General features: G+C 45.4%; 2 protein-coding genes across 3 annotated transcripts in view; one reads left to right on the forward strand and one right to left on the reverse strand.

The window, feature by feature from the left end:
* Window positions 1–6606, reverse strand: part of KCNG3 (potassium voltage-gated channel modifier subfamily G member 3) — a 55736-nt gene extending 49130 nt beyond the window's left edge. The window contains exon 1 of one of the 2 annotated variants that reach the window (XM_012450614.2): window positions 5485–6606. In XM_012450614.2, coding sequence (XP_012306037.1) covers window positions 5485–6116 — 632 coding nt within the window. In that variant the 5' untranslated portion in view covers window positions 6117–6606. Of the gene's footprint in view, window positions 1–5451 lie in introns of both variants that reach the window. The other variant, XM_012450613.2, reaches the window with a different exon arrangement.
* Window positions 6607–23805: 17199 nt separating this feature from the next.
* Window positions 23806–24932, forward strand: LOC105716075 (RNA-binding protein 4-like). The gene has a single exon (XM_064364278.1). The coding sequence runs from the start codon at window positions 23889–23891 to the stop codon at window positions 24420–24422; it is 534 nt and encodes a 177-aa protein (XP_064220348.1). The 5' UTR covers window positions 23806–23888; the 3' UTR covers window positions 24423–24932.
* The last annotated feature ends 402 nt before the right edge of the window (window positions 24933–25334 follow it).

The following is a 25334-nucleotide window of genomic DNA, read 5'->3' on the forward strand; positions in this document are numbered from 1 at the left end:
AACAAATTAAAACTACTAGATACCATTTTTCACCTTTCAGCACAGTAAAAATCAAATACTTTGTAGAGTTATGCAGAAACATGCTCTCTCCTATATTGCTGGTAGGAGTATAAATTGATATAGTACAATCTTTTTGGAGAGCAGTTTGGAATTATCTATGAAAATTACAAGTGCATATTCCCTTTGACCCAATGTCAACTTTCAGCAATTTATCCTATGGATATACCTGCATAAAAGAAATACACTGTATATAAACAAGATAATTACTGCAGCATTTCCTACAGACAAGAAACACCACAAATGTATGGTGACTATGGGCCATCTCTACAGTAGAATACTATGAAGCTGCAGAATCAGGAAGCTCTTTATAGACTCACATGGAATGATCTCCATAACACATTGTTAGTTAAAAAGCAAGTTTCAGGACAGTGTGTATTGCACTGGATTTCTGGCTTTTATAAATATATATAATGTGCTTACAGATACATAAAATGTCTCTGAAATGACAAATCAAAAACGAGTACCTTTGGTTACATCTAGAGAAAAGAACTGAATGGCTGAGAATGTGAAGAAAGGCTTAGTTTTGTAGCTTTCAGATTTTGAACCATTCTTATATGATTATTAATCATCTAAAACAAATCAATTTAAAAGGATTATCCTCACACACAAAAAGCTCTAAATTATTGATTTAGAAGACCTCTCAAGATTTCTTCCAAACTTTAGACTGTGTACTGTGCCAAAATTTCAGGTTAATAAAAATAAACCATATTCATATCTTTATTCCTTTTGTACCATTAAATACTTGATAAATAATTGTTCCTTGATTTTTGTATTGCTGTTTTGTTTTGAGACAGGATCTCCCTGCTGCCTAGGTTGGAGTGCAGTAGCACAATCATAGCTCACTGCAGCCTTCAACTCCTGAGCTCAGGTGATCCTCCCACCTCAGCCTCTCGAGTAGCTGGGACTACAGGCTGTTTCCTGATAGACCTTTTTCTTCTTTTCTTTTCTTTTCCTTTCTTTTTTTTTTTTGAGACTGAGTCTCACTCTATCGCCCAGACTGCAATGCAGTGGCTCGATCTTGGCTCACTGCAACCTCTGCTTCCTGGGTTCAAGCGATTCTTGTGCCTCAGCCTCCCGAGTAGCTGGGATTATAGGCGCCCACCACTACACTCAGCTAATTTTTGTATTTTTAGTAGAGACGGCGTTTCACCATGTTGTCCACGCTGGTCTCAAACTCCTGACCTCAAGTGATCCACCCACCTCAACCTCCCAAAGTGCTGGGAATACACACGTGAGCCACCACACCCAGCCTGATAGACCTTTTTCTTTCTCTAGCACAGGATTCTGTCTGCTTCAACTGAGAGTTCTGGCAACTGAAGCCCACTGCTTTATCCCAAACATGAGTCTCTCTGTCACCCAGGCTGGAGTGCAATGGTACCATCTCTGCTCACTGCAACCTCCCCCTCCCGGGTTCAAGTGATTCTCCCACCTCAGCCTCCCAAGTAGCTGGGATTATAGGCACCCATCATCATGCCCAGCTAATTTTTATATTTTTGTAGAGACAGGGTTTCACCATGTTGGCCAGGCTGGTCTTGAACTCTTGACCTCAGATGATCCACCTGCCTCGGCCTCCCAAAGTGCTGGGATTACAGGCATGAGCCACCATGTCCAGCCCTAAACAGCTTTTTAAACTATGCAGTAGAAGATATAGTTCTGGAAGTTTATGTTTTGAAATGTTATATAAACAATAGATATTTATGGTGTCTGAATAGCAATTTTTATGGTGGTGGAGAAATGGACAGAAATGACAACTTTGGGAAATACTGAAATACTAATTAGTATTTCAGCTGGACACAGTGGCTCACACCTGTAATCTCAACACTTTGGGAGGCCAAGGTGGGAGGACTGCTTGAAGCCAAGAGTTCAAGACAGGCCTGGGCAACATAGTAAGACCCCATCTCTACAAAAAATGTTCTTAATTAACTGGGTGTGGTAGCTCATGTCTGTGGTCCCAGCTACTCCAGAGGCTGAGGTGGGAGAATCACCTGAGCCAAGGAGTTCCAGGCTGGAGTGGGCTATGATCACACCACCGCACTCCAGCCTGGGAGACAGAGTGAGATCTCTTCTCAATCAATCAACAAAAATACAAAATAAAAGATGTTTTAATAAGAAATAGTATTAGAGAATTTACCTGCCTTCTAGGGCTTTTTATTTCATCTAGCTTAGGAGCTAGGACATGATTATATGAAAATATAACCCCCATGCTAAGAAGGATATCATAGATGCCAAATAAATGCTATAAATAAATAGTACAAATAAGCAATTCCTCAAGGAGTTCAGAAGAAAACACCAATCTACTACGGTAATCAGTAAATGCTTCAAGAGAGGAACAGAATCTGAGTTGGGCTTGATGAATAATCCAATTTCAACAGGCTAGGCATTGCACAGTAAGGGACATCTGAGTGGCGCAGGTACAAGCAAGCAGGCCAGGCTGGACAAATGGAGACTGCTAGTGGCAGGGGATACTCTTAGCTCCTGGAAGGTCTACTTCATCAGTCCCTGATGCCTGTGCCTTTCCAATGCCCTGGATTAATTTTGACTCTTCCTAGTATTTCCCAGAGCTGTCATTTCTCCTCCATTTCTCCACCACCACAAAGCTATGCAAGCTTTCATCCCCTCCCTCTGAAAAGATCTCCAATTCATCTTCCTGTGTATAGTCTTCCCTCTCCCCAAATCATGGAACACATGCATCACATGCACTACTTTATATGCATAACCCATTACCCCAAACACAAAACTGGCCAATGGCTAGCCACTGCCTGCGAAATAAAACTATTCTCCCTGGAATTCAAGGCCTTCTATCATCTGCTCTCTATCCACCTCTCACTCCGTCATTGGACTCAAGCTTCCACAAACATCATATACACGTTTCATGCCCATGATGACCCTTTTATCTTAAAAAGTCTCTTTATTTTGTTCCCAGGCAGGATGCACATGGTTGTGCAGGTTGCATTAATTAGAATTTATATAAATGACACTCCCTGCTAGTTTGGGCAGTGCACAACCTTTGCAATCTTCCAACCATGGTCTGTTTCCATCTTCTACCACCTTGAAGGCCTTCTCAGAACAAGTGAACTCTTGGAGATCAATTCTGCCTCTGATTCCTACACTACCAACTTGACACCAGCTTTTCTTTACAACAGAAAGTTACAATATTTAGAACACCAGCAGTGCCTCGAACATAGCAGATAGCCAAAAGATGTTCGCAAATTAAGATGGAATAAATCAAAAATGGCAGGTTGTCGTCAAACTGTAAAGAGCCTTGAAGGCCAAGAAAGAAGTTTTGGCTTTATCTGGCAGATGTGAAATATTGTCAAATAATGAGAATGATGTTTTGGAAAGACTAATTCCAGCAACCACAAGCAAGCAGGGTTTGAGTGACTATACTTAAAGTGACAGTGTAAGGGCACTCTCTGTGGAAGGGCAGAGGGAGCTTCCTCTGCAATGTGCAGCACCCTCATTCGGCCATCCTGCAGTTGATCTGTTTGGGATTGCAGATATTGGTTTTCATATACCTACACTCACAGAGTGAGGCTAAAAACTGGGCCATTAAGCCAAGAAAAACATGCTTTTGCCTGAAATATCTAAGTAACTAGGAAACAGCTCTGACTTGAATAATTATACACATATATAAAATACATATACACAAGCATTACTTTTCTTTTCTCCCTTCACTTCTTTTGCAGTCTCCCTCTTTTTCATCTCTATGGCTTCCCTTTTTTGTTTTTTGTTGTTTCTCTCCCTAAAATTACTATTCATTTCTCTCATTTCTTTACAAATGCTTTAACGATCTTCACATGGCCCTTTCCCTCTCCCAAAAGACCATCCCTCCCCCTAAGATTATATTTGAGGCATTTTACTGGCTTTGCTCATATACTGGTTCAGTCAACTCCCTCGTTATCTATACTAATAACTCGATTCTCCTGTTTCCTTTGCTAATGTAGCTCAAACCTTCACCAACCTTAGAATCTACATTTACTAGAGAATCAGAATTTCAAGGCGATTTTCCTAAAGCCCTCCTTAAAAAAGGAAAATCAAGGGCACTTCTGTATTTAGGTAAATAAATTAACTTCATTGTATTGTTGGAGTACCAAATAAGTAATTCTTATCTGTAAATTCAAAACTGTTAGAACCTAATTCACTAAACAAAATGAGTTCCCTAATGAATTTCCTTTCAAAGCATGTATCTTGGATTTCAAGCCAAGAAGGAATAATAGACTCCGTGGCACCAGACAATTTTATTTACTCCTTGATTTGTATATAAAAATCCTTACTCCCTACAGGAAGAATATTATGTAGCAGTAATCTACTGCTATAGCAAGACCGCCATTCTGAACATGTGCATGCCTATCAGGAAAAGATCAAAGGGCACAACCTCAAATTTAAAAAGTGAATAGAAGGAGGATCTTAAAACAGTGTCAAACAGATAAACCATAATAGCAGTTTGGGTTTTGTGCCCCAAAAGGCTATCTCCTTTGAAAGTCCAACCTCAGTCTGTTTATTCCTCCCACCCCACCGAATATGCTCACTTGTACTAAAAGCAGGAAAGTGCTATCACCACTGAAAGGTAAAACAGTCTAAAAAAAGACTGCAATATTTTTCCATTCATCCTAGTAAAGTGAAAAAAAAAAAAAATTAACTACCCAAATACTGTTTCTGTATTTAGGGCAGTTTAGATTTTTCTCTGCTCTCAAGGCAACGTTTTTTTTTTCCCTTCCCAATACTATAGCCCCTCTGAAAGCCGCGGTATGAGTTTTTGATACCAAACGGTGGACAAGAGCTTTTCTAACTCCATACTTTGTAGGAAAAGGAGAGAGAAAAGGGCACAGACATCCATTATTTAGAGTCTATCGGTAAATTAACCTCCTTTATAATATAACAATTCCATTACAGCACATATTATTGCTGGAGGCAGAGTGTACAGAATATGTGGAGAGTGCACATTTCACAATAACGAGAATTCACCTTTCTGAACACTACCAAAAATTGGCAAATAATTCAAACTGCGCTTAGCTCAAGGTTTAATTGTTGAACACTAACCATCAAAGTTCAGAAAAATCTAATTAGCAGGTTGCTCTTTGCTCAAAAGTAAAGGAGAGGGGACGTTCGTCTATCTCTACACGCCCCTCCCAATGCCTGGGGATTTCGCCTTCAAAAGGCGCGTCTAGTGTAAGGGCCAGATCCCGCTGGTGCCCCGGACATCGGGGTAGGAGTGGGGACCGACCCGTCCCGTAGTCGGCCGCGCCTGGGGCCTCGCTGGGCTGCGCACGCAGCCGGCTCGGCCGTCCGGAGGTGGAAAGGACTGGAGACGGGACGGACGGGACGGACGGGACGGACGGACGGACGGACGGCACGGACAGACGCGACAGGCAGAGAAGCAATGCGTCCTACCCGGAGGGCTCCCTCCCAGGGACGGCGGAGTACCTGCTCCGGTCATCCAGGCTGCGGTTGTCGGCGGCCGCGTTGCGCCAGTCGGGCAGCGTGCTGGCGCACAGCACCACCATGGACACGATCACGAACACCACCGACACGCTGGCCAGGATCTGCGCGGCCAGCGACGACGTGGGCTCCTCGAAGGTCCGCCGCATGCGCTCCAGCCAGCGCCTGGAGGAAGCCGCCTCGGCCCCGCCGGGACGCGCCTCGTCGCGGCCCAGCACGCCCGGCTCGTCGGCCGAGTAGAAGGTGTAGGTGTCGGACATGCGGTCGTCGAGGCGGCGCTGGCAGCAGTACTCGAGGTGCGCGCCCTCCAGGCCCCAGTAGATCATCTCGTTGTAGAAGGAGAGCTCGCACATCCGCGGCGCGAAGCGCAGCTTGCCGTGGCCGCGCACGTAGAGCAGGATGAAGCCGAAGGCCTCCGAGTGCCGGTCGAAGAAGTACTCGTTGCGCTCGCGGTCGTAGTCGTCGCACACCTCGAGCACGTCGCGCTCGGACCGGCAGCCGTGCAACCGGCTCACGCGGCGCAGCGGGAAGTCCTTCAGCAGCTCCCGGGACAGCGAGTACCGGGCGCCGCCCACGTTCAGCACCACCGAGGCCGCCCCGCTGCGCCCGAAGGTCATGGCTGGCCGCCCGGGGGACCTTCGGCCCGAGGGCCCCGCTGCAGCCCCCCTCCGGCCGCCACGCGGGGACTTCCTGCCCGTGGCCGACGAAGGAGCGTGCCGTCGGGGCCCGGCCTCCCTCAGGGGCTCCGCTCCTGCCGTCCGCTGGCCCAGGGGTCCCTGGGCTCTCGTGTCTCGGGTTGTCCGGCGGCGCTGCTAGCGGCGCGCCCTCCGCCCGGCGGTACCTGCGGGTGGCCGGGGAGTCCCCACGGGCGCCAGCGCTGCGCCCCACTGGCTGGGAACGCGGCTGTGTCCGCTCCGCCGACCCTCGTGTCCGGGGGCTGCCCACGCTGAGGCCGGGGTGCCCTCTCCCAGGCGGCGGCGCCGACCCCCGTAGGGGTGCCGGCGCCGAGAGGAGGCGCCGGGGCGGGATGGCTGCCGGTCTCCGGCGCTCCCTGCGGCCGCGGATCCGCCGACCGCCCCGCCGCCGTCCAGAGGCGAGAGGCAAAGTGAGCGGGTTCGGAGGCGGTGAGGAGCCGGCTCGCGGCGGCGGGGGCGGGGCCTCTGTGGGGTCCTCCTCCTCGCCCGCCGGCTCCGCGCGCGCCGCTCACCTCCCTCCGCGCCGCCCTCCGCTTCCCGCCCGCGCCCGCACCTCCTCGGCTTGCTCGGGCTGGGATTCCCCGGCGCCCCGCCCTGGACCTCGGGCTCCCCGCCTCGTGACGCCGTCCTCCCGCTCCGCTCCAACCCTCAGTGGCCGGGAGGGGTCCGCAGGGCGGTGGAGCGGGGAGCCCCACGGCTGGGATGCCTGCTCCCGCATCCCTCCCCGGGCCATCGGGGTGACTTGGACAGTCCCCAAGGGCCCTTTTCACAGCCCTGGTTCAAAGCCCAGTGTGGACTTGGATGCGGGGACAGACGGCGTTTGGAGAGCTTTTTCCAGAAACTGTCCGGAGCCCAGCTCGGTTTCTGGGATCGCCCCTGATGATTTCTCAGGGAAGGCATCCCAGCCACGGCTTTTCCTGCCGACTTTGCTCTTCCTCCCGCCGCGCGGGGAAACCCACGTACCGCATGCTCTGAAGGCGGCCGCACGCCCCAGTCCCCAGCCTCGGTGCCGCCAGCCCGCCCGCGGAGGGGATCGGCCCCGACCCGGACCCGGCCCCCGCGTTCTGGGGCGCGGGTCGCGAGAAGGCGGCTACGTGTAGCGCGCCTGGACCCTCTCGAGGCGCTGCCCTTAGAGTAGGATCAAAGTCTGGGGAGGAACGCCGTGTCACCGGCAAAAAGCCTTTCTCGTGGCCTTCGACTGCATCCTCCTTTCCAAAATATCTTGATTTCCCCCCCGCGCACCCCTGACCCGGCTGCAGCACCGACCCTTGGAGCTGGAAGAGCCCCTGAAGGCTCCGCAGAGCGATCTACCCCGCGCTCTTGTCCGTGCCCAGGGAGTGGGTTCCACTTAGCAGGGATTATTTTAAACTGCCACCAGCAATTCATTCACCTGACACCCGACACCGGTAGCCCAGCCCGCTGGAGGCGAGACAGGTGAGTTGTAAGGCGAACTGTGTTAGATGCAAAACAAATACTAGAAGAAAAAAATAAGGGTGGGGTAGGGTGAGATAAGGTCATCTGACCACAGGGTAACCTGGCTGGTTTAAGGGAAGGGTTTTTCTTTGCCCTCCACTTTTCATAATTTTGTAGCATTGTCCGGTGCCCACTAGAGGTCACCATACGGAGTCATTTTGCGCTGTTTCTGGAGTGGATTCCTAGCGAAAAGGCAGACAACTGAAAATTTGAGTGCTGTTTCACATAAAGCAAAATCACTGGGTGGTTTCTTAAAGAATGAAAATCTCTGTGAGTTGTTTATCCCCAGATTTGGATAGTTTATCTTAAAAGCAGTTAATGTGATTAAAAGCTCAAAAACAGGAATTATTTGCTACTTTAGTATCTACTATATACTTTGCTGTTTAGTATCTATTTTGCTATTTAATATCTACTAAGTAGATACTAAACAAGGAAAACATCCGTAAGAAAGTGAGTTTCAAGACAGAATTGGAGATGCTGATTGATGGCCGTGAGTTGGCAAGAGAGAAAGGGCAAAACATTCCGAGTAGCAAAATCTCGAATATGGAAGTTTAAAGTCTGTATAGAAGTGTAATGTATTTGCCCACTGAGACAATGGGGATCTCAACTGCAGCATTTAGATTGGATCCTATAAGCATTGGGATCCTTGGAGGTTTTAATAGCAGAAATGGCTTGATGAAAGCTTTATTTCAAGAAGATGCCTTTGCCCTGTGGGTCATTCTGAGAAGGTCATTTCAGCAACCCAGGAATGGGATCCCCAACCCCATGTCTGTGAGGATGAAGAAGGGTCTGTTCTGAGAAACGCTGAGTCTAAGAACTTTGTAGGTTTTGAAGATGGATTTATTATAGGATGTGAGGATGGGGAAAAGTTTGCAGATGTGAACCAGAAATGAGCCTGGCTTCACACTAACAAGAGCCAATTCATCAGGAAGCAGTTAAAAAATACTTTCTAGAAGCATCACAAGCAACAGAAGACAGAACTATGGTGTCAATTGTGTGCTTCAATATTATTACAGTGTTTATTTCCTGTGTCCTCTACGTAGAATCCCTCTTCTGTCTGTTGATTGAACCAGTTGAAGAAATACCTCATTTTAAATTAAATTTGAGCTTAGAAAACAAATTAATTTGATGAAAATACAATGTGTGCCTCCTAGGTATATTTTCATAAGATTTCTTAGAGAGATGGGTTTAAATCATTTCATTGTTTCAAGAGTAATATTTTCATTTGATTTTAATATCATCAACCACTGCTGCAGCAGCACTACCCAAATCATTTTCTTAAACAAAGAAAACAGTGATGCAGAAATGATAGGCTTGTCTCAATATAATCTGGTTTAAAGACCATTCTTAAAGCCATTTCTATTCCTTTGTACTTTGGGAAGATAATTTTGAGAATTATTACATCTGAACATCTGAATTATCTCCTAGACTCCGGAATGATGTTTAGGGTCTTCTTATCTAAATCTTTAGAATGCATTACAATTTAAAGGTATGATTTGGAGTTTGAAAGAACCTAGATGTTTTCTAGTTTCTTTAAGTAAAAAGTTGTGACCCTTATACTGCTGACTCTGGCTTGAACACAGATTCCTTCATCACTTTGCACTGCATAACTGAATGCGTTTGAGGACTCTGAACATCCTGTCTGCCCCAAAGCTTTAGAAATTGAAATACCCTGTGGCACTACTGTTCTAGTTTCAGAAACTAGAAAAAAAAAAATAACAGCAAATTACTCCCATTTTTTTCTCCCCTCTGAAGTAACAAAGCTTCAGAGAGGTGACTGTAACTTCTTCGAGCTTCCCCAGCAGCAGCATCCTGGCAGAGGCTAGAATCAGGTTTCCTAGTGTCACACTCTGCTCACTCCATCTCCAGGGCCTGGATTGCTGCCACAACCTTCTTCATTTCTTTGCACTTCAGTTCTTTCCTATCTCTATGAATTCTGAATAATGCCACCAGAGAGCTCTTCCGTCCATCCATTTTCATCAGGGCATTCCTCAGTTCAAAAACATGAAAGATGGCTGGGTGTGGTAGCTTGTAGCTGTAATCTCAGCACTTTGGGAGGCTGAGACGGGCAGATCACCCTAGGTCAGGAGTTCGAGACCAGCCTGGCCAACATGGTGAAACCCTGTCTCTCTAAAAATACAAAAAATTAGCCAGGCATGGTGGCAGGTGCCTGTAATCCCAGCTAATCGGGAGGCTAAGGCAGGAGAATTGCTTGAACCTGGGAGGCAGAGGTTGCAGTGAGCTGAGATCATGCCATTGCACTCCAGCCTGAGCTACAAGAGCAAAACTCGGCCTCAAAAAACAAAAAACCTAAAAGTTGTATATAAATGTACATAATTACAAGTTGTCCATTCAATGAAGTCCAAATTGGCTGGCTGCAGTGGCTCACACCTATAATCCAGAACTTTGGGAGGCAAAAGCGGGTGTCAGGAGTTCAAGACCACCCTGGCCAAGATGGTGAAACCCCGTCTCAACTAAAAATACAAAAAATTAGCCAGGCATAGTGGCGTGTACCTGTAATCCCAGCTACTCAGGAGGCTGAGGCAGAGAATTGCTTGAACCCAAGAGGTGGAGGATGCAGTGAGCCGAAATTGTGCCACTGCACTCCAGCCTGGGCAGCAAAGCAAGACTTCTTCTCAAAAAAAAAAAAAAAAAAAAAAAAAAAAAAAAAAAAGGCCAAGCACAGTGGCTTACACCTGTAATCCCACTTTGGGAGGCTGAGGTGGGCGGATCACCTGATCACCTGAGGTCAGGAGTTTGAGAGCAGCCTGACCAACATGGAGAAACCTCATCTCTATTAAAAATACAAAATTAGACGGGCATGGTGGTGTATGCCTGTAATCCCAGCTACTCAGGAGGCTGAGGCAGGAGAATCACTTGAACCCAGGAGGCAGAGGTTGCAGTGAGCTGAGATTGTGCCACCGCACTCCAGCCCAGGCAACAGAGCAAGACTCTGTCTCAAAAGAAAAAAAAAAAAAAAAGTCCAAATTGTCTATAGCGCTCTCCCTAGACTCAAATCCTGGCTCTATAACTTATTTGCTAAGCAACCTGGAGCCAGTTTCTTAAACCTCATTACCTCATTGAGCCTAAGTTTTCTCCTCCATAGAATAAAGATAATGATACCTACATCTAAGGAGTAATGCAAGCTGATATGAAGGTGGTATGTAGCTCAGTGCATGATACTGGAAAAATCTCACTCCATGTGTGCTTCCTTTAGCCCAAATAAGCCATGCTCATTTCTCATCCCTGGGTTCTAAATAAACACAGATTGGATACGTGAATTGATTTGTCTAAGCATGTGACCAACCACAAAAGTAACTGGAAACAAAAAATTCAGTAAAAAGTTGTGACCCTTATACTGCTGACTCTGGCTTGAACACAGATTCCTTCATCACTTTGCATTGCATAACTGAATGTATTCGAGGACTCTGAACACCCTGTCTGCCCCAAAGCTTTAGAAATTGAAATACCCTGTGGGCACTGCTGTTCCATGCAGCTTACTTATCAATTCTGTCTGCTTTAAAAATCCCTTGCCCTGCTGTTAATTCACATTTTCAGTGTTTGCGTTTATATCAGTTTATTTCTCAGCCTCTGCAGAATCATTTGTTACTTTTAAGTCAGCTTTTTGAATGAAAATATAACCTTCTGCCGGGCGCGGTGGCTCACGCCTGTAATCCCAGCACTTTGGGAGGCCGAGGCGGGTGGATCATGAGGTCAAGAGATCGAGGCCATCCTGGTCAACATGGTGAAACCCTGTCTCTACTAAAAATACAAAAAATTAGCTGGGCATGGTGGCGCGTGCCTGTAATCCCAGCTACTCAGGAGGCTGAGGCAGGAGAATTGCCTGAACCCAGGAGGCGGAGGTTGCGGTGAGCCGAGATCGCGCCATTGCGCTCCAGCCTGGGTAACGAGGGCGAAACTCCGTCTCAAAAAAAAAAAAAAAAAAAAAAAAAAAAAAAAAAAAAGAAAATATAACCTTCTAACTTTCCTCATTTTAATAAATAAAAGACTAATGACTTAGCCTACTATGCACAATTATCCCTGTAGAAGGTGGTGTTCAAAAGACCACCAGGATGGCTGAATAGTAGAAAGGAAAGCTTTATTGGTGATACCAGTTTGCAAGCCTGAAAGAGAACGTCTCCTGTGTCGACTGAAGGTGCTATCTCTTCAAAGATCAGGTTGGGTTTTAGGCCTCACAGGGCATCTATCATACATAATCAGCAGGTTTGGGGGAAAAGCGATACATACTTAAGAGGGGAGGCGCACATATGTGTAATGGGTACACAGATATGTAACATACATCATGTTCACTTCGTGATGTGGCTTTAGCATTAAAATGAGGTGGAATTTGGCTCTTTATGTCAGAAGGTGAACTACAAGCCACAAACACAGATTCTGTGCTGCCTCTGTAAGATGGCTGAAGCTGCCCTAAGGTCTGTAGTAGCTCATCAGAAAAGAATGTTTGTGGCCAGGCACAGTGGCTCATGCCTGTAATCCCAGCATTTTTGGGAGGCCTAAGCGGGCTGATCACAAGGTCAGGAGTTCAAGACCAGCCTGGCCAATATTGTGAAACCCTGTCTCTACAAAAAAAAAAAAAAAAAAAAAAATACAAAAATCAGCCAGGCGTGGTGGTAGACACCTGTAATCCCAGCAACTTGGGAGGCTAAGGCAGGAGAATTGCTTGAACACAGGACGTGGAGGTTGCGGTGAGCCAAGATGGCACCACTGCACTCCAGCCTGGTGACAGAGAGAGACTCTAAAAAAAAAAGAATGTCTGTAATGACTGGCTATCCAGACAGAGTTGTTGTCATCTGGGTTGTATAACAGAATTGAAAGCTACTATCTTTAGGGAGTTTAGCCACAGTAATTTAGAAATTTGCCAGCCAAGCCCTGAACCCTCCACCCATCAGTGACTTGGTTTCCTTAACCTTAGGGTCTGTCTTAGTTTATTAAGGGGCATCTATTTTGGTTTCTCAGATTACAAAGGTAAAGCTATAACTCAGTAGCACTATGAGGTTATCCCTAAATTCAGACAGTAGTCTTGTCAACAGAGCTCTAATACATGGAGGTATAAGTTAAAGGGTATGAAGTTTCAGTTATATAGGACGAATAAGTCCTAGAAATCTGCTGTGTGGTGGTATAGTACCTATATTCCATAATACTATATTGCATACTTAAATATTTGCTAAGAGGGTAGATCTTATGTTAAGTGTTCTTATTGTTAAAAAAGAGAATAAAAAGGCAAAGAAACTTTTGGAGGTGATGGATATTTATGGCATAGATTGTGGTGATACTTCCAAAAGTGTATACTCATCTCTAAACTCATGATACATGAAGTAGGTACAGCTTTTTGTATGTCGATCATACCTCAACAAAGTTTTTTGTTTGTTTGTTTTGTTTTGTTTTAAAGAGAGCTATGGCTGGGTGTGGTGGCTCACACCTGTAATCCCAGCACTTTGGGAGGCTGAGGCAGGTGGATCACCTGAGGTCAGGAGTTAGCCTGGCCAAGATGGTGAAACCCCATCTCTACTTAAAATACAAAAATTAGCTGGACGTGGTGGTGGGCACCTATAATCCCAGCTACTCAGGAGGCTGAGGCAGGAGAATTGCTTGAACCTGGAAGGTGGAGGTTACAGTGAGCCAAGATCACACTACCGTACTCCAGCTTGGGTGACAGATTGAGACTCCGTCTAAAAAAAAAAAAAAATCAGCTAGGTCTGGTGGCACGTGCCCGTAATCTCCCTACTCAGGAGGCTGAGGCAGGAGAATTGGTTAAGCCTGGGAGGCAGATGCCAGTGCACTCCAGCCTGGGTGACAGAGACTCTGTCTCAAAAACAAACAAAAAAGAGATTCAAGAAAAAACATAAAAGTTCTCAGATGTCTAAAGCTGAGGCAGGATATATGTATAGGGGAGGGGAAAATTATTTTCCTCTACTCTCCTAGGTTCTTAGCTTATGGTCCTACAAATTAGACTGACAAAGGATAGATTAACAAGAAAAACATAGTTTATTAACAAGTACAGCATAGCACATTACGCAGAAGAAAAAGGGTGGTTAGTATCAAAATCAAGAGGCTTTATATAGCATCTTAACAAAGAATAATAAATTTGCAAAGAAGTAACCAGCCAAAGAAAGAGGGGTTTAGGCTTTTAGGGGTGGCAAACTATGGGAAAGTAAATATATCAGGAAACGAATAGAAGATAAGGTACATTATGTTCATTTTGTAAGATACATTATGCATGATGTAGATTCCTCTGCTGCTATCTCTAGGCTGGTAAGAGTCTAGGGTCTGCAGTGGTTAAGAATCTCTGCCCTTTCTAGTAGAGAAGAGGAGGGCATAAAATTTTTCTTATATCTGATTCTTCTCAATTGCCTTAGCTTTAAGACCTAGCTTAAAATAATCCTTATGTCAAAATGGCATATTTTGGGAGGCATATTCTGATCCCCTACATACAGCATGGAGGCCATTATTGCATTGTCAGCCAGTCCACTTCTAACACTGTGGCTTCTTCATTAAACAACATTTAGGTAACATTAAAGTTACCTAACTGAACTTGGGCCCACCTACCCAATGCAGCACAGTCAAACACTGGCATTGGGACTGCAGCGAGAAATCGGACAGCCCATGCTTAAGACCCAAATTCCTGGCCAGGTTCGATGGCTCATGCCTGTAATCTCAGCACTTTGGAAGGCCGAGGCGGGTGGATCACGAGGTCAGGAGTTTAAGACCAGCCTGGGCAACATGGTGAAACCCCATCTCTACTAAAAATACAAAAATTAGCCGGGGGTGGTGGTACATGCCTGTGATCCCAGGTACTCAGGAGGCTGAGGCAGGAGAATCACTTGAACCCGGGAGGCAGAGATTGCAGTGAGCCAAGATCATGCCACTGCACTCCTGCCTGAGTGCAGGAGTAAAGACTCCATCTCAAAAAGTAAAATTTAAATTAAAAAAAGACCCAAATTCCCTGATAGCTTACAGGTAAGGGTTTTTAAAGGCGGGAGGGCAGAGGTTACAGGCAAAATCATAAATCAATACATGGAGGCCATACATTAGTTTGACCTAAAAAGGGAGGACATCTCAAAGTGGGGGCCAACAGGTCATAGATGGATTCAAAGATTTTCTGATTTGCAATTGGTTAAGGAAGTGAAGCTTTGTCTAAAACTTTGGGATCAGCAGAAAAGAATGTTAGCTCTGGCCTGCAGGTGTGACCTCCTCCAGGACACTAAGAAAGAATTTTAGAACAAAGAATGGCAGTCTGAGTTCAGTTGTTGGTCCCCCCATCTGAGGTCTATGTGCCAGTGGATCTATTTGGTGGTGGTATGGGTTTCTGAAAAACGACTCAGGGACATATGTGCAGATGTTATCTTTACTTTCTATAGGGAACCAAACATGCTGTGATTCTAACTTCCTTTGCTATTATTGTTACTGGAAAGGGGTCCCAATCCAGCTGGGTGCAGTGGCTCACACCTGTAATCCCAGCACATTGGGAGGCTGAGGCGGCTGAATCACCTGAGGTCAGTAGTTCAAGACCAGCCTGGCCAACATGGTGAAAACCCATCTCTACTAATAACATACAAATTAGCTGGGCATAGCCGGGCGCAGTGGCTCACGCTGTAATCCCAGCACTTTGGGAGGCCGAGGCGGGTGGATCACGAGGTCAAGAGATCGAGACCATCCTGGTCAACATGGGTGAAACCCCGTCTCTACTAATACAAAAAATTAGCTGGGCATGGTGGCGCGTGCCTGTAATCCCAGCTACTCAAGAGGCTGAGGCGGGAGAATTGCCTGAACCCAGGAGGCGGAGGTTGCGGTGAGCCGAGATCGCGCCATTGCACTCCAGCCTGGGTAACAAGAGCGAAACTCCGTCTCAAAAAAAAAAAAAAAAAAAAAAAAAATTAGCTGGGCATGGTGGTGGGCGCCTGTAAATCCCAGCTACTTTGGAGGCTGAGGCAGGAGAATTGCTTGAATCTGGGAGGTGGAGGTTGCAGTGGGCCAAGATTGAGCCATTGCCCTCCAGCCTGGGCAACAGAGCAGAGCAAGACTCTGTCTCAAGAAAAAAAAAAAGAAAAAAAGGAAAGGGTTCCCAATCCAGACCCCAAGAGAGGCTTCTTGGATCTCATACAAGAAAATATTGGAGGTGAGTCCATAGAGTAAAGTGAAAGCAAGTTCATTAGAGAAGTAAAGGAATGAAGAATGGCTACTGCATAGACAGAGCAGCCACAAGGGCTGCTGGTTGCCCATTTTTATGGTTATTTCTTGATGATATGCTAAACAAGGGGTGGATTATTCATGCCTCCCATTTTTAGACCATATAGGCTAAACTTCTGACGTTACCATGGCATTTGTAAACTGTCATGGCGTTGGTGGGAGTGTAGTAGCATTGAGGAAGACCAGAGATTACCTCTTCACCATCTTGGTTTTGGTGGGATTTGGCCAACTTCTTTACTGCAAGCTGTTTTTATCAGCAAGGTCTTTATGACTTTTATCTTGTGCCAACCTCCTGTCTCAACCTGTGACTAAGAATGCCTAACTGTCTGGGAATGCAGCCCAGTAGGTCTCAGCCTTATTTTACTCAGCCCCTATTCAAGATGGAGTTGCTCTGGTTCAAACACCTCTGACATATTTTAATCTACTATTACCTTCTTGCTTGTCAGGTTACTTATTTACTTCTCAGGGCTAGCTAGTGCCTGGAATCTACCTTGAAGGAGCTCAAGAATTTCTTTTTATTTCCACGCTTTGAGGTGGGGGATGCCCAGCAGGCCCCTAAGAGGGGCTCCTGTTCCTTCTCATGCCCTCAAAGCTGGGTGTGGTAGTGTATACCTGTAGTCTCAGCTGCTCAGGAGGCTGATGTAAGAGGATCCCTTCAGCCCAGGAGCTCGAGACCAGCCTGGGCAACATAGCATAGGCCCCATCTTAAAAAAAAAAAAATGAAAGAAATGAAAACAAATAAATAAATAAACTGCCCTCACACCCATCTCACCCCGTGAACCACGTTCTTTTTTTTTTATATATAAATGCTGAAAGGTGTATTTATGTAATTTTCCTATTTGGAGAATTTCTCTTGTACATTCCTCACCTCATTCAGATGTTACTATCATTATCCTGGGCAGTTGAGTCTATGGTTCTTTCATACAGTAATGCTTTCTTTACTTCTTCTTTTTTTTTTTTTTTAAAAAGGAAGAAAGAAAGAAAGAAAAAGAATGAAGAAGAGGAAGAAAAAGGAAGAGAAAGAGAGAGAGAGAATGGGAGTATTGCTTTCTTGCCCAGGCTAGAATGCAGTTTAGAAATGAGTATTGAAAACCTCTTTTATACCAATAATTATACTTAATGATGTAGACAGGAAGGAATAAGGGAAGAAAATAACAAACAAGCAGCCAACCAATATTTCATTTAAACCCATGAAATGGTATGCGATTAATGAGAAGTGATTTACTTCCAATTATGTAGTCACTTTTGGAATAGGTGTGAGGTGATAATGTGTGTTTTGTGTATTTAAAGTGGAGAGTTCTATAAATGTTTATTAAGTTTACTTGTTCCGGGTCTGAGTTCAAGTCCTGGATGTCCTTGTTAATTTTCTATCTTGTTGATCTATAGAATCGTTAGCTCTTCTTGTTACATTGATCCTTTTGCCATTATGTAATGTCGTTCTTTGCCTCTTTTGATCTTTGTTGCTTTAAAGTCTATTTTATCAGAGGCGAGAATTGCATCTCCTACTTTTTATTTATTTGTTTATTTTTACTCTCTGTTTGGTTGGTAAATCTTCCTCCATCCCTTTGTTTTGAGTCTTTGTGTATCATTGCATGTGAGATGGGTCTGGATGCAGCATACTGATGGGTTTTGGCTTTTTGTCCAATTTGAATATATATGAGTTTAATACTGCCATTTGATGCTAGCTGGCTGTTTTGCCCATTAGGTGGTGTAAATTTTTCATTGTGTTGATGCTCTTTGCTTTTTGATATATTTTTGGAAAGGCTGATATTGGTTGTTCCTTTATATGTATAGTGCTTCTTTCAGAAGCTCTTGTAAAGCAGGCCTGGTGGTGGTGAAGTCTTTAAGTACTTGTTTGTTCGCAAAAGATTTAATTTTTCCTTCACTCATAAAGCTTAGTTTGGCTGGATATGAAATTCTGGGTTGAAAGTTCTTTTCTTTAAGGATGTTAAATATTGGTCCCCACTCTTTTCTGGCTTGTAGGGTTTCTGCTGAGAGATCTGCTGTAAGTCTGATAGGTTTCCCTTTGTGGGTAACCTGACCTTTCTCTCTGGCTGCCCTTAGTATTTTCTCCTTCATTTCAACCCTAATAAATCTGGCGATTATGTGCCTTGGGGTTGGTCTTCTTGAAGAATATCTTTGTGGTGTTCTCTGTATTACCTGGAGTTGAATATTACCCTGCCTTGCTAGGTTGGGAAAGTTTTCCTGAATGATATCCTGAAGAGTATTTTCCAACTTGGATTCATTCTCTTCATCACATTCAGGTACACCTATCAAACGTAAATTAGGTCTTTTCACATAGTCCCATATTTCCTGGAGACTTTGCTCATTCCTTTTTATCCTTTTTTCTCCAATCTTGTCTTCTTGTTTCATTTCACTGAGCTGGTCCTCGACTTCTGATATCCTTTCTTCTGCTTGATCAATTCGACTGTTTAAACTTGTGCATACTTCGCGAAGTTCTCGTGTTGTTTTTCAGCTCCATCAATTCACTTATATTCCTCTCTAAATTGTCCATTCTCGTTAGCATTTCGTCAAACCTTTTTTCAAGGTTCTTAGTTTCTTTGCATTGGGTTAGAACAAGTTCTTTTAATTCACAGAAGTTTCTTATCACCCACCTTTTGAAACCTGCTTCTGATAATGGAACACACTCGTTCTCCATTAAGCCTTGTTCCATTGCTGATGAGGAACTGCGATCCCCTATAGAGGGAGAGTCATTCTGATTTTGAGTATTCTCTGCCTTTTTAGGCTGGTTTCTTCCCTTCGTTATATATTTATCCCTCTGTCGTCTTTGTAATGACCGACTTTCTAACTAGGTCTCTGAGCGGACATCCAACTTGTTGATTCCCAGCGCCAAAATCTGAGCAATCCACTGCGCCGGCCAAAACAGCGGTGTTAAGATTGATGGTGCTTTTCTGCACGGGTATCTCCAGACTCTGCACCAAGAACTGCCACGCTGAGGCGACAGCAAAACTGCCGCGCCGGCCACAAGAGTCGCCCTGGCGACCCGTGGGGCTGCTCTGCTGGGAATCTCTTGGTCTGTGAGCAACAAAAATTCGTCTGAAAGTGTGGCGTCCTCTCGTTCTCTGCGCTTTCACTGGGAGCTATGATCCCGAGCTGCTAGTCATCAGCCATCTTGGATCTCTCTCCCATCTCTTTTTTTTTTTTGAGACAGAGTCTCAGTGTGTTGCCCAGGCTGGAGTACAGTGGCATGATCTTGACTCACTACAACTTCTACCTCCCAGGTTCAGGTGATTCTCCTGCCTCAGTCTCCTGAGCAGCTGGGATTACAGGCATGCGCCACCATGCCTGGCTAATTCTCTGTATTTTTAGTAGAGACAGTGTTTCACCATGTTGGCCATGGTGGTCTCAAACCCCTGACCTCAGGTGATCTGCCCGCCTCGGCCTCTGATTACAAAGTGCTAGGATACAGGGTGAGCCACCATGTCCAGCCCCATGAACCACATTCTTAAAGATGAGAAGCCCCCAGAGGGCCATGTCACCCCTATGTCACACCTAAGACACCATCTCACATCAATGTCCTTGCTTTTTCTTCTGCTCCAGGACCCTTTAAGCTCTTTTTTTATTTTTTGTAGAGATGTCGTCTCTCTATGTTGCCCAGGCTGGTCTCAAACTGCTGGATTCAAGCAGTTCTCCCACCTCATCTTCCCAAAGTGATGGGATTACAGTCATAAGCCACCACAACTGGCCACTTTTTGCTCTTATTCAAGCAAAAGAAACACTCTCTTCCTTAAATTTCCAGCTTTGCAAAGCTGGAAACAGCAAAACATTTTTGCTGCCATTATAGGAACAGCCCCTCTTTGTAATCTTCACCCCAGCCTCACTCCCATCATGCTGCCCTGTTGGACTGGGATGGCCCTTCTCCCCGTCACCACTCTGTGAACCTTGCTGTGTACAATGGCTAAACCCTTCTAGGAGGCGCCATGCACCCTTCTGCCCACAGAACCACTGTTCTTATTTCTCCCATTGTACAGATGAAGAAATGAGGCTTCAAGAGATCAGATGACTTGCCCAAGGTCCCACAGCTAACAAGTAAGTGCCAGACACAATACTGAAACCCACACACTGTGCAAGCTGTCTTACCTCCCATGCTGGCTCAGCACTACCGCTCCTCTCTACCAAGCACTAAGCGCCCCCATGGATGGAGGAACCAGTTAGGTGATGCCAGAGGAAGCAATCAGATAAATCAAGAATGCGGATCCTTTTACAAGATAATTAGTCTTCCAAAAGCTACTTTCATATCATGAAATATTTAAGGACAAGATCATATAATGTCTGATATGTACTTAAGAACAACCAAGAGCAAGGGCAAGTGGGTGGGAATGTAGATGAAACGAGACTAGCCACAAATTGACAATTTTTTTTTTTTTGAGTAGGAATCTCACTCTGTCACCCAGGCTGGAGTGCAGTGGCTCAATCTCAGCTCACTGCAGCCTCTATCTGTCTCCCAGTTTCAAGTAATTCTCCTGCCTCAGCCTCCTGAGTAACTGGGATTACAGGTGGCCACCACCACGCCTGACTAATTTTTGAATTTTTAGTAGAGAGAGGGGTTTCACCGTGTCAGCTAGGATGGTCTCGAACTCCTGACTCCAAATGATCTGCCCACCTCAGCCTCCCAAAGTGCTAGGATTGCCAGCATGAGTCACTGTGCCCAGCCCCCTAAACTGATTATTAAAGCTAATGGGGTTCATTTTATTAATCTCTCCACTTTTATATATATTTTATTTGAAATTATTGGGAGGGAGGGAGGCCAAAAAAAGAAAAAAATAAAGAAATTGTCCGTAATAAAAAAGTAAACCCCAGTGCGATGGCCCATGCCTGTAATCCCAGCACTTTGGGAGGCTGAGGCAGGAGATTGTTTGAGCCCAGGAGTTCAAGACCAGCCTGGGCAACATAGTGAGACCCTGTCTCTACTAAAAATATATATTTTTTTTCAGATGGAGGATTTTTTTTTTTTTTCCTCTTGTTGCCCAGGCTGGAGTACAATGGCATGATCTCAGCTCACCACAACCTCTGCCTCCCGGGTTCAGGTGATTCTCTTGCCTCAGTCTCCCAAGTAGCTGGGATCACAGGCATGTGCCACCACACCCAGCTAATTTTGTATTTTTAGTAGAAACGGAGTTTCTCCATGTTAGGCTGGTCTTGTACTCCTGACCTCAGGTGATCCACCCACCTCAGACTTCCAAAGTGCTAGGATTACAGGCCACCACTCCTGGCCTTAAAAATAATTTTTTTTTTTTTTTTTTTTTTTTTGAGACGGAGTTTCGCTCTTGATACCCAGGCTGGAGTGCAATGGCGCGATCTCGGCTCACCGCAACCTCCGCCTCCTGGGTTCAGGCAATTCTCCTGCCTCAGCCTCCTGAGTAGCTGGGATTACAGGCACGCGCCACCGTGCCCAGCTAATTTTTTGTATTAGTAGAGACGGGGTTTCACCATGTTGACCAGGATGGTCTCGATCTCTTGACCTCGTGATCCACCCGCCTCGGCCTCCCAAAGTGCTGGGATTACAGGCTTGAGCCACCGCGCCCGGCCCTAAAAATAATTTTTAAAAAATTATCTGTGTGTGGTGCTGCTCAATGCCTGTGATCCCAGCCACTAGGGATGCTGAGGCAGGAGGATCACTTGAGCCCAGGTCAGGGCTGCAGTGAGCCGTGATTATGCCACTGCACTCCAGCCTGGGCAACAGAGTGAGACCCTGTCTCAAAATATAATATAATATAATATAATATAATATAATATAATATAATATAATATATTTTTAAGTAAAAATAAAATTTTAACACCTTGGACTTCATTTAAGCTTATTTTTAAATGCCAATGGTGATTCCTTAATTCCTTCAGATTGGATTTGAAAATAGAGAGAGGTGTGTGGGTGGGGACTGAGGAATTAGAGAATAATTTATTTATTTTATTTTTAATCTGTTTTTTTTATTTTTTTAATATATTTTTATCTTTTTTTTTTTTTTTTTTTTTCAGACAGAGACTCACTCTTGTCACCCAGGCTGGAGTAGAATGGTGCAATCTTGGCTCACTGCAACCTCCGTCTCCAGGGTTCAAGCAATTCTGTCTCAGCCTCCCGAGAAGCTGGGATTACAGGGGTGTGCCACCACGCCTGGCTAATTTTTTTTGTATTTTTAGTAGAGATGAGGTTTTACCACGTTAGCCAAGCTGGTCTCAAACTCCTGATCTCAGGTGATACCCCCGCCTCGGCCTTCCAAAGTGCTGGGATTACAGGCATGAGCCACCGCTCCCTGCCTGGAGAATAATTTATTTATTATTATTAATTAATTAATTTTTTTTGAGACAGAGTCTTGCTCTGTCGCCAAGGCTGGAGTGCAGTGACACGATCTTGGCCACTGTAACCTCTGCCTCCTGGGTTCAAGTGATTCTCATGCCTCAGCCTCCCTGAGTAGCTGGGATTATAGGTTCCCGCTGCCACACCCAGCTAATTTTTGTATTTTTAGTACAGACAGGGTTTCGCCATGTTGGTCAAGCTGGTTTTGAACTCCTGACCTCAGGTGATCCACCTGCCTCAGCCTCCCAAAGTGTTGGGATTACAGGCATGAGCCACCATGCCCAACCTATGTTTTATTTTTTTGAGACAGGATCTCACTCCATCGCCTGGACTGGAGTGCAGTGGTGCAGTTATAGCTCCCTGTAGCCTTAAACTCCTAGGCTCAAGTGGCTTCCTCTCTCTTCAGCCTCCTGAGTAGCTGGAATAGCATGACTGTGCCTAATTTTTAATTTTTTTGTAGAGAGAAGGTCTCACCGTGTTGCTCAGGTTGGTCCCCAGCTCCTGGGCTCAAGCAGTCCTCCCACCTTGGCCTCCCAAAGTGCTAGGACTGCAGGAGTGAGCCACTGCTGATAGTCTTGCTCTGGCTCCTAGGCTGTACTACAGTGGCACAATCACAGCTCACTGTGGCCTTAACCTCCTAAGCTTAAGCAATCCTCCCTCCTCAGCCTCCCATGACCACACCCAACTAATTACTTATTTTTTATAGAGATGGGGTCTCACTATGTTGCCCAGGCTGGTCTCAAACTCCTGGCCTCACGTAGTCCTCCTACCTTGGCCTTCCAAAGTGTTGGGATTACAGGCATAAGCCACTGTGCCTGGCTGATAATAAGATTTCTGAAAAGATACATAAAATAGTTATGAGTGGTTGTTTCTTGGTCGAGGGACTAGGAAAGTGAGGTTAGACCTGAGACCTACTTTGTTGGTTATTATTAACCTTTTGTCTTTTTTTTTAACTGTGTGAAAAGATTATGTTTTCTTTTCTTTTTCTTTTTCTTTTTTTTTTTTTTTTTGAGACTGAGTTTCACTCTTGTTGCCCAGGCTGAGTGCAATGGCGCAATCTCGGCCCACTGCAACCTCTGCCTCCTGGGTTCAAGTGATTCTCCTGCCTCAGCCTCCCGAGTAGCTGGGATTACAGGTGCATACCACCACACCTGGCAAATTTTGTATTTTTGGTAGAGACAGGGTTTCACCATTTTGGTCAGGCTGGTCTCAAACTCCTGACCTCAGGTGATTCACCCACCTAGGACTCCCAAAGTGCTGGGATTACAGGCATGAGCCACTGCGCCAGGCCTATGTTTTTAATTAAAAAACAAAACAACAACAACAAAAAACACTAGGTCAGGTGCCATGCCTCATGCCTATAATCCGAACCTCATTTGGGAGGCTGAGGTGGGAGGATCGCTTGAGCCAAGGAGTTCAAGACCAGCCTAAACAATATAGTGAGACCTCATTTCTACAAAAGCCTTTAAAAAATAGCCAAGCATGGAGGCACACACCTTTAGTCCCAGCCACTCCTGAGGCTGAGGTGGGAACATGGCTTGAGCCCAGGAGACAGAGGTTGCAGTGAGTCGGCATCTCATTCCTGCATTCCAGCCTGGGCAACAGGGCAAGACTCTGTCTCAAAAATCCAAAAATGTGGTCAGAAGCGTCCGCGCCGCGAGGAGGAGGTCTTGCAGATTTCTGTGCGGGCTCTTGTCAGGATGGTGAAGCTGTTCATCGGAAACCTGCCCCGGGAGGCCACAGAGCAGGAGATCCGCTCTCTTTTCGAGCAGTATGGGAAGGTGCTGGAATGTGACATCATTAAGAATTACGGCTTTGTGCACATAGAAGACAAAACTGCAGTGGAAGATGCCATACACAACCTGCATCATTACAAGCTTCATGGGGTGAACATCAACGTGGAAGCCAGCAAGAATAAGAGCAAAACCTCAACAAAATTGCATGTGGGCAACATCAGTCCCACCTGCACTAATAAGGAGCTTCGAGCCAAGTTCGAGGAGTATGGTCCGGTCATCGAATGTGACATCGTGAAAGATTATGCCTTCGTACACATGGAGCGGGCAGAGGATGCAGTGGAGGCCATCAGGGGCCTTGATAACACAGAGTTTCAAGGTGAACCACCCTCTTTGGGTAGAGGGCTGAACATAAGGCTATGTGCAGAAAATGGTTGGATAAGTAAAGGGAGGGGTTTGGAAAAGATAACAGCTGTTGGCTGGCTGGTGGTGAAGAAATAAGCATGGGTGATGGACTTCCTAAGATGGAGAATGCATGGGACTTACAGGCTTTACCGTAGGCAAATGTCTCATGGAGAAAAACCACTCAGCTTTTATTTGGAGCCCCTAAGGCTTTTGCACTCATCAGTGCAGAAATCGTTTTCTCTTTTTTTTTGTAGTAGTAGAAGAACACAGTTCAGAGTACCTCACTCTGAATTTATTGCCCTCAGCACCAGATTAGAATTTTACGTGAAGAACCTTGCAAAAACAGATCGAGCAACACGTTTACAGGAGCAGAATTCATGTTAAGCTATCCTACCTTACACTAACTCTTTAAAAGGTTACAGCTTTTGTTGCTTTTGTATTATACCTGTACCCAGGGGTTGTGTTTTGAGTATAAGGCCACTCTAGAATTAGAAGGCTGATTTTAGGACTTCTGGGGAGGGAGGCAGGAGGCATTGGGATTTTAGGGGCAGTAAAATGGTTTGGGGCTGGACATTATAATATCTTTGGTGAATAGAACACTTAGATTTGTTTTTAAAAAAAAAAAAAAAATCCAAAAATGCTGGGCTCAGTGGCTCACGCCTGTAATCCCAGCACTTTGGGAGGCCGAGGCGGGTGGATCACGAGATCAAGAGATCAAGACCATCCTGGTCAACATGGTGAAACCCCGTCTCTACTAAAAATACAAAAAATTAACTGGACATAGTGGTGCGTGCCTGTAATCCCAGCTACTTGGGAGGCTGAGGCAGGAGAATTGCCTGAACCCAGGAGGCGGAGGTTGCGGTGAGCCGAGATTGCGCCATTGCACTCCAGCCTGGGTAACAAGAGCGAAACTCCGTCTCAAAAAAAAAAAAATAAAAAATCCAAAAGCAAAAACAAAACAAAAAAACCTATTTAAATAAATGAAAACTGAGCATGTAGCATTCTACC

Source organism: Aotus nancymaae, unplaced genomic scaffold (assembly GCF_030222135.1).
Source record: "Aotus nancymaae isolate 86718 unplaced genomic scaffold, 86718_ANA_hifiasm-v0.15.2.pri h1tg000057l, whole genome shotgun sequence".
In the NCBI taxonomy this organism is placed as follows: domain Eukaryota; kingdom Metazoa; phylum Chordata; class Mammalia; order Primates; family Aotidae; genus Aotus; species Aotus nancymaae.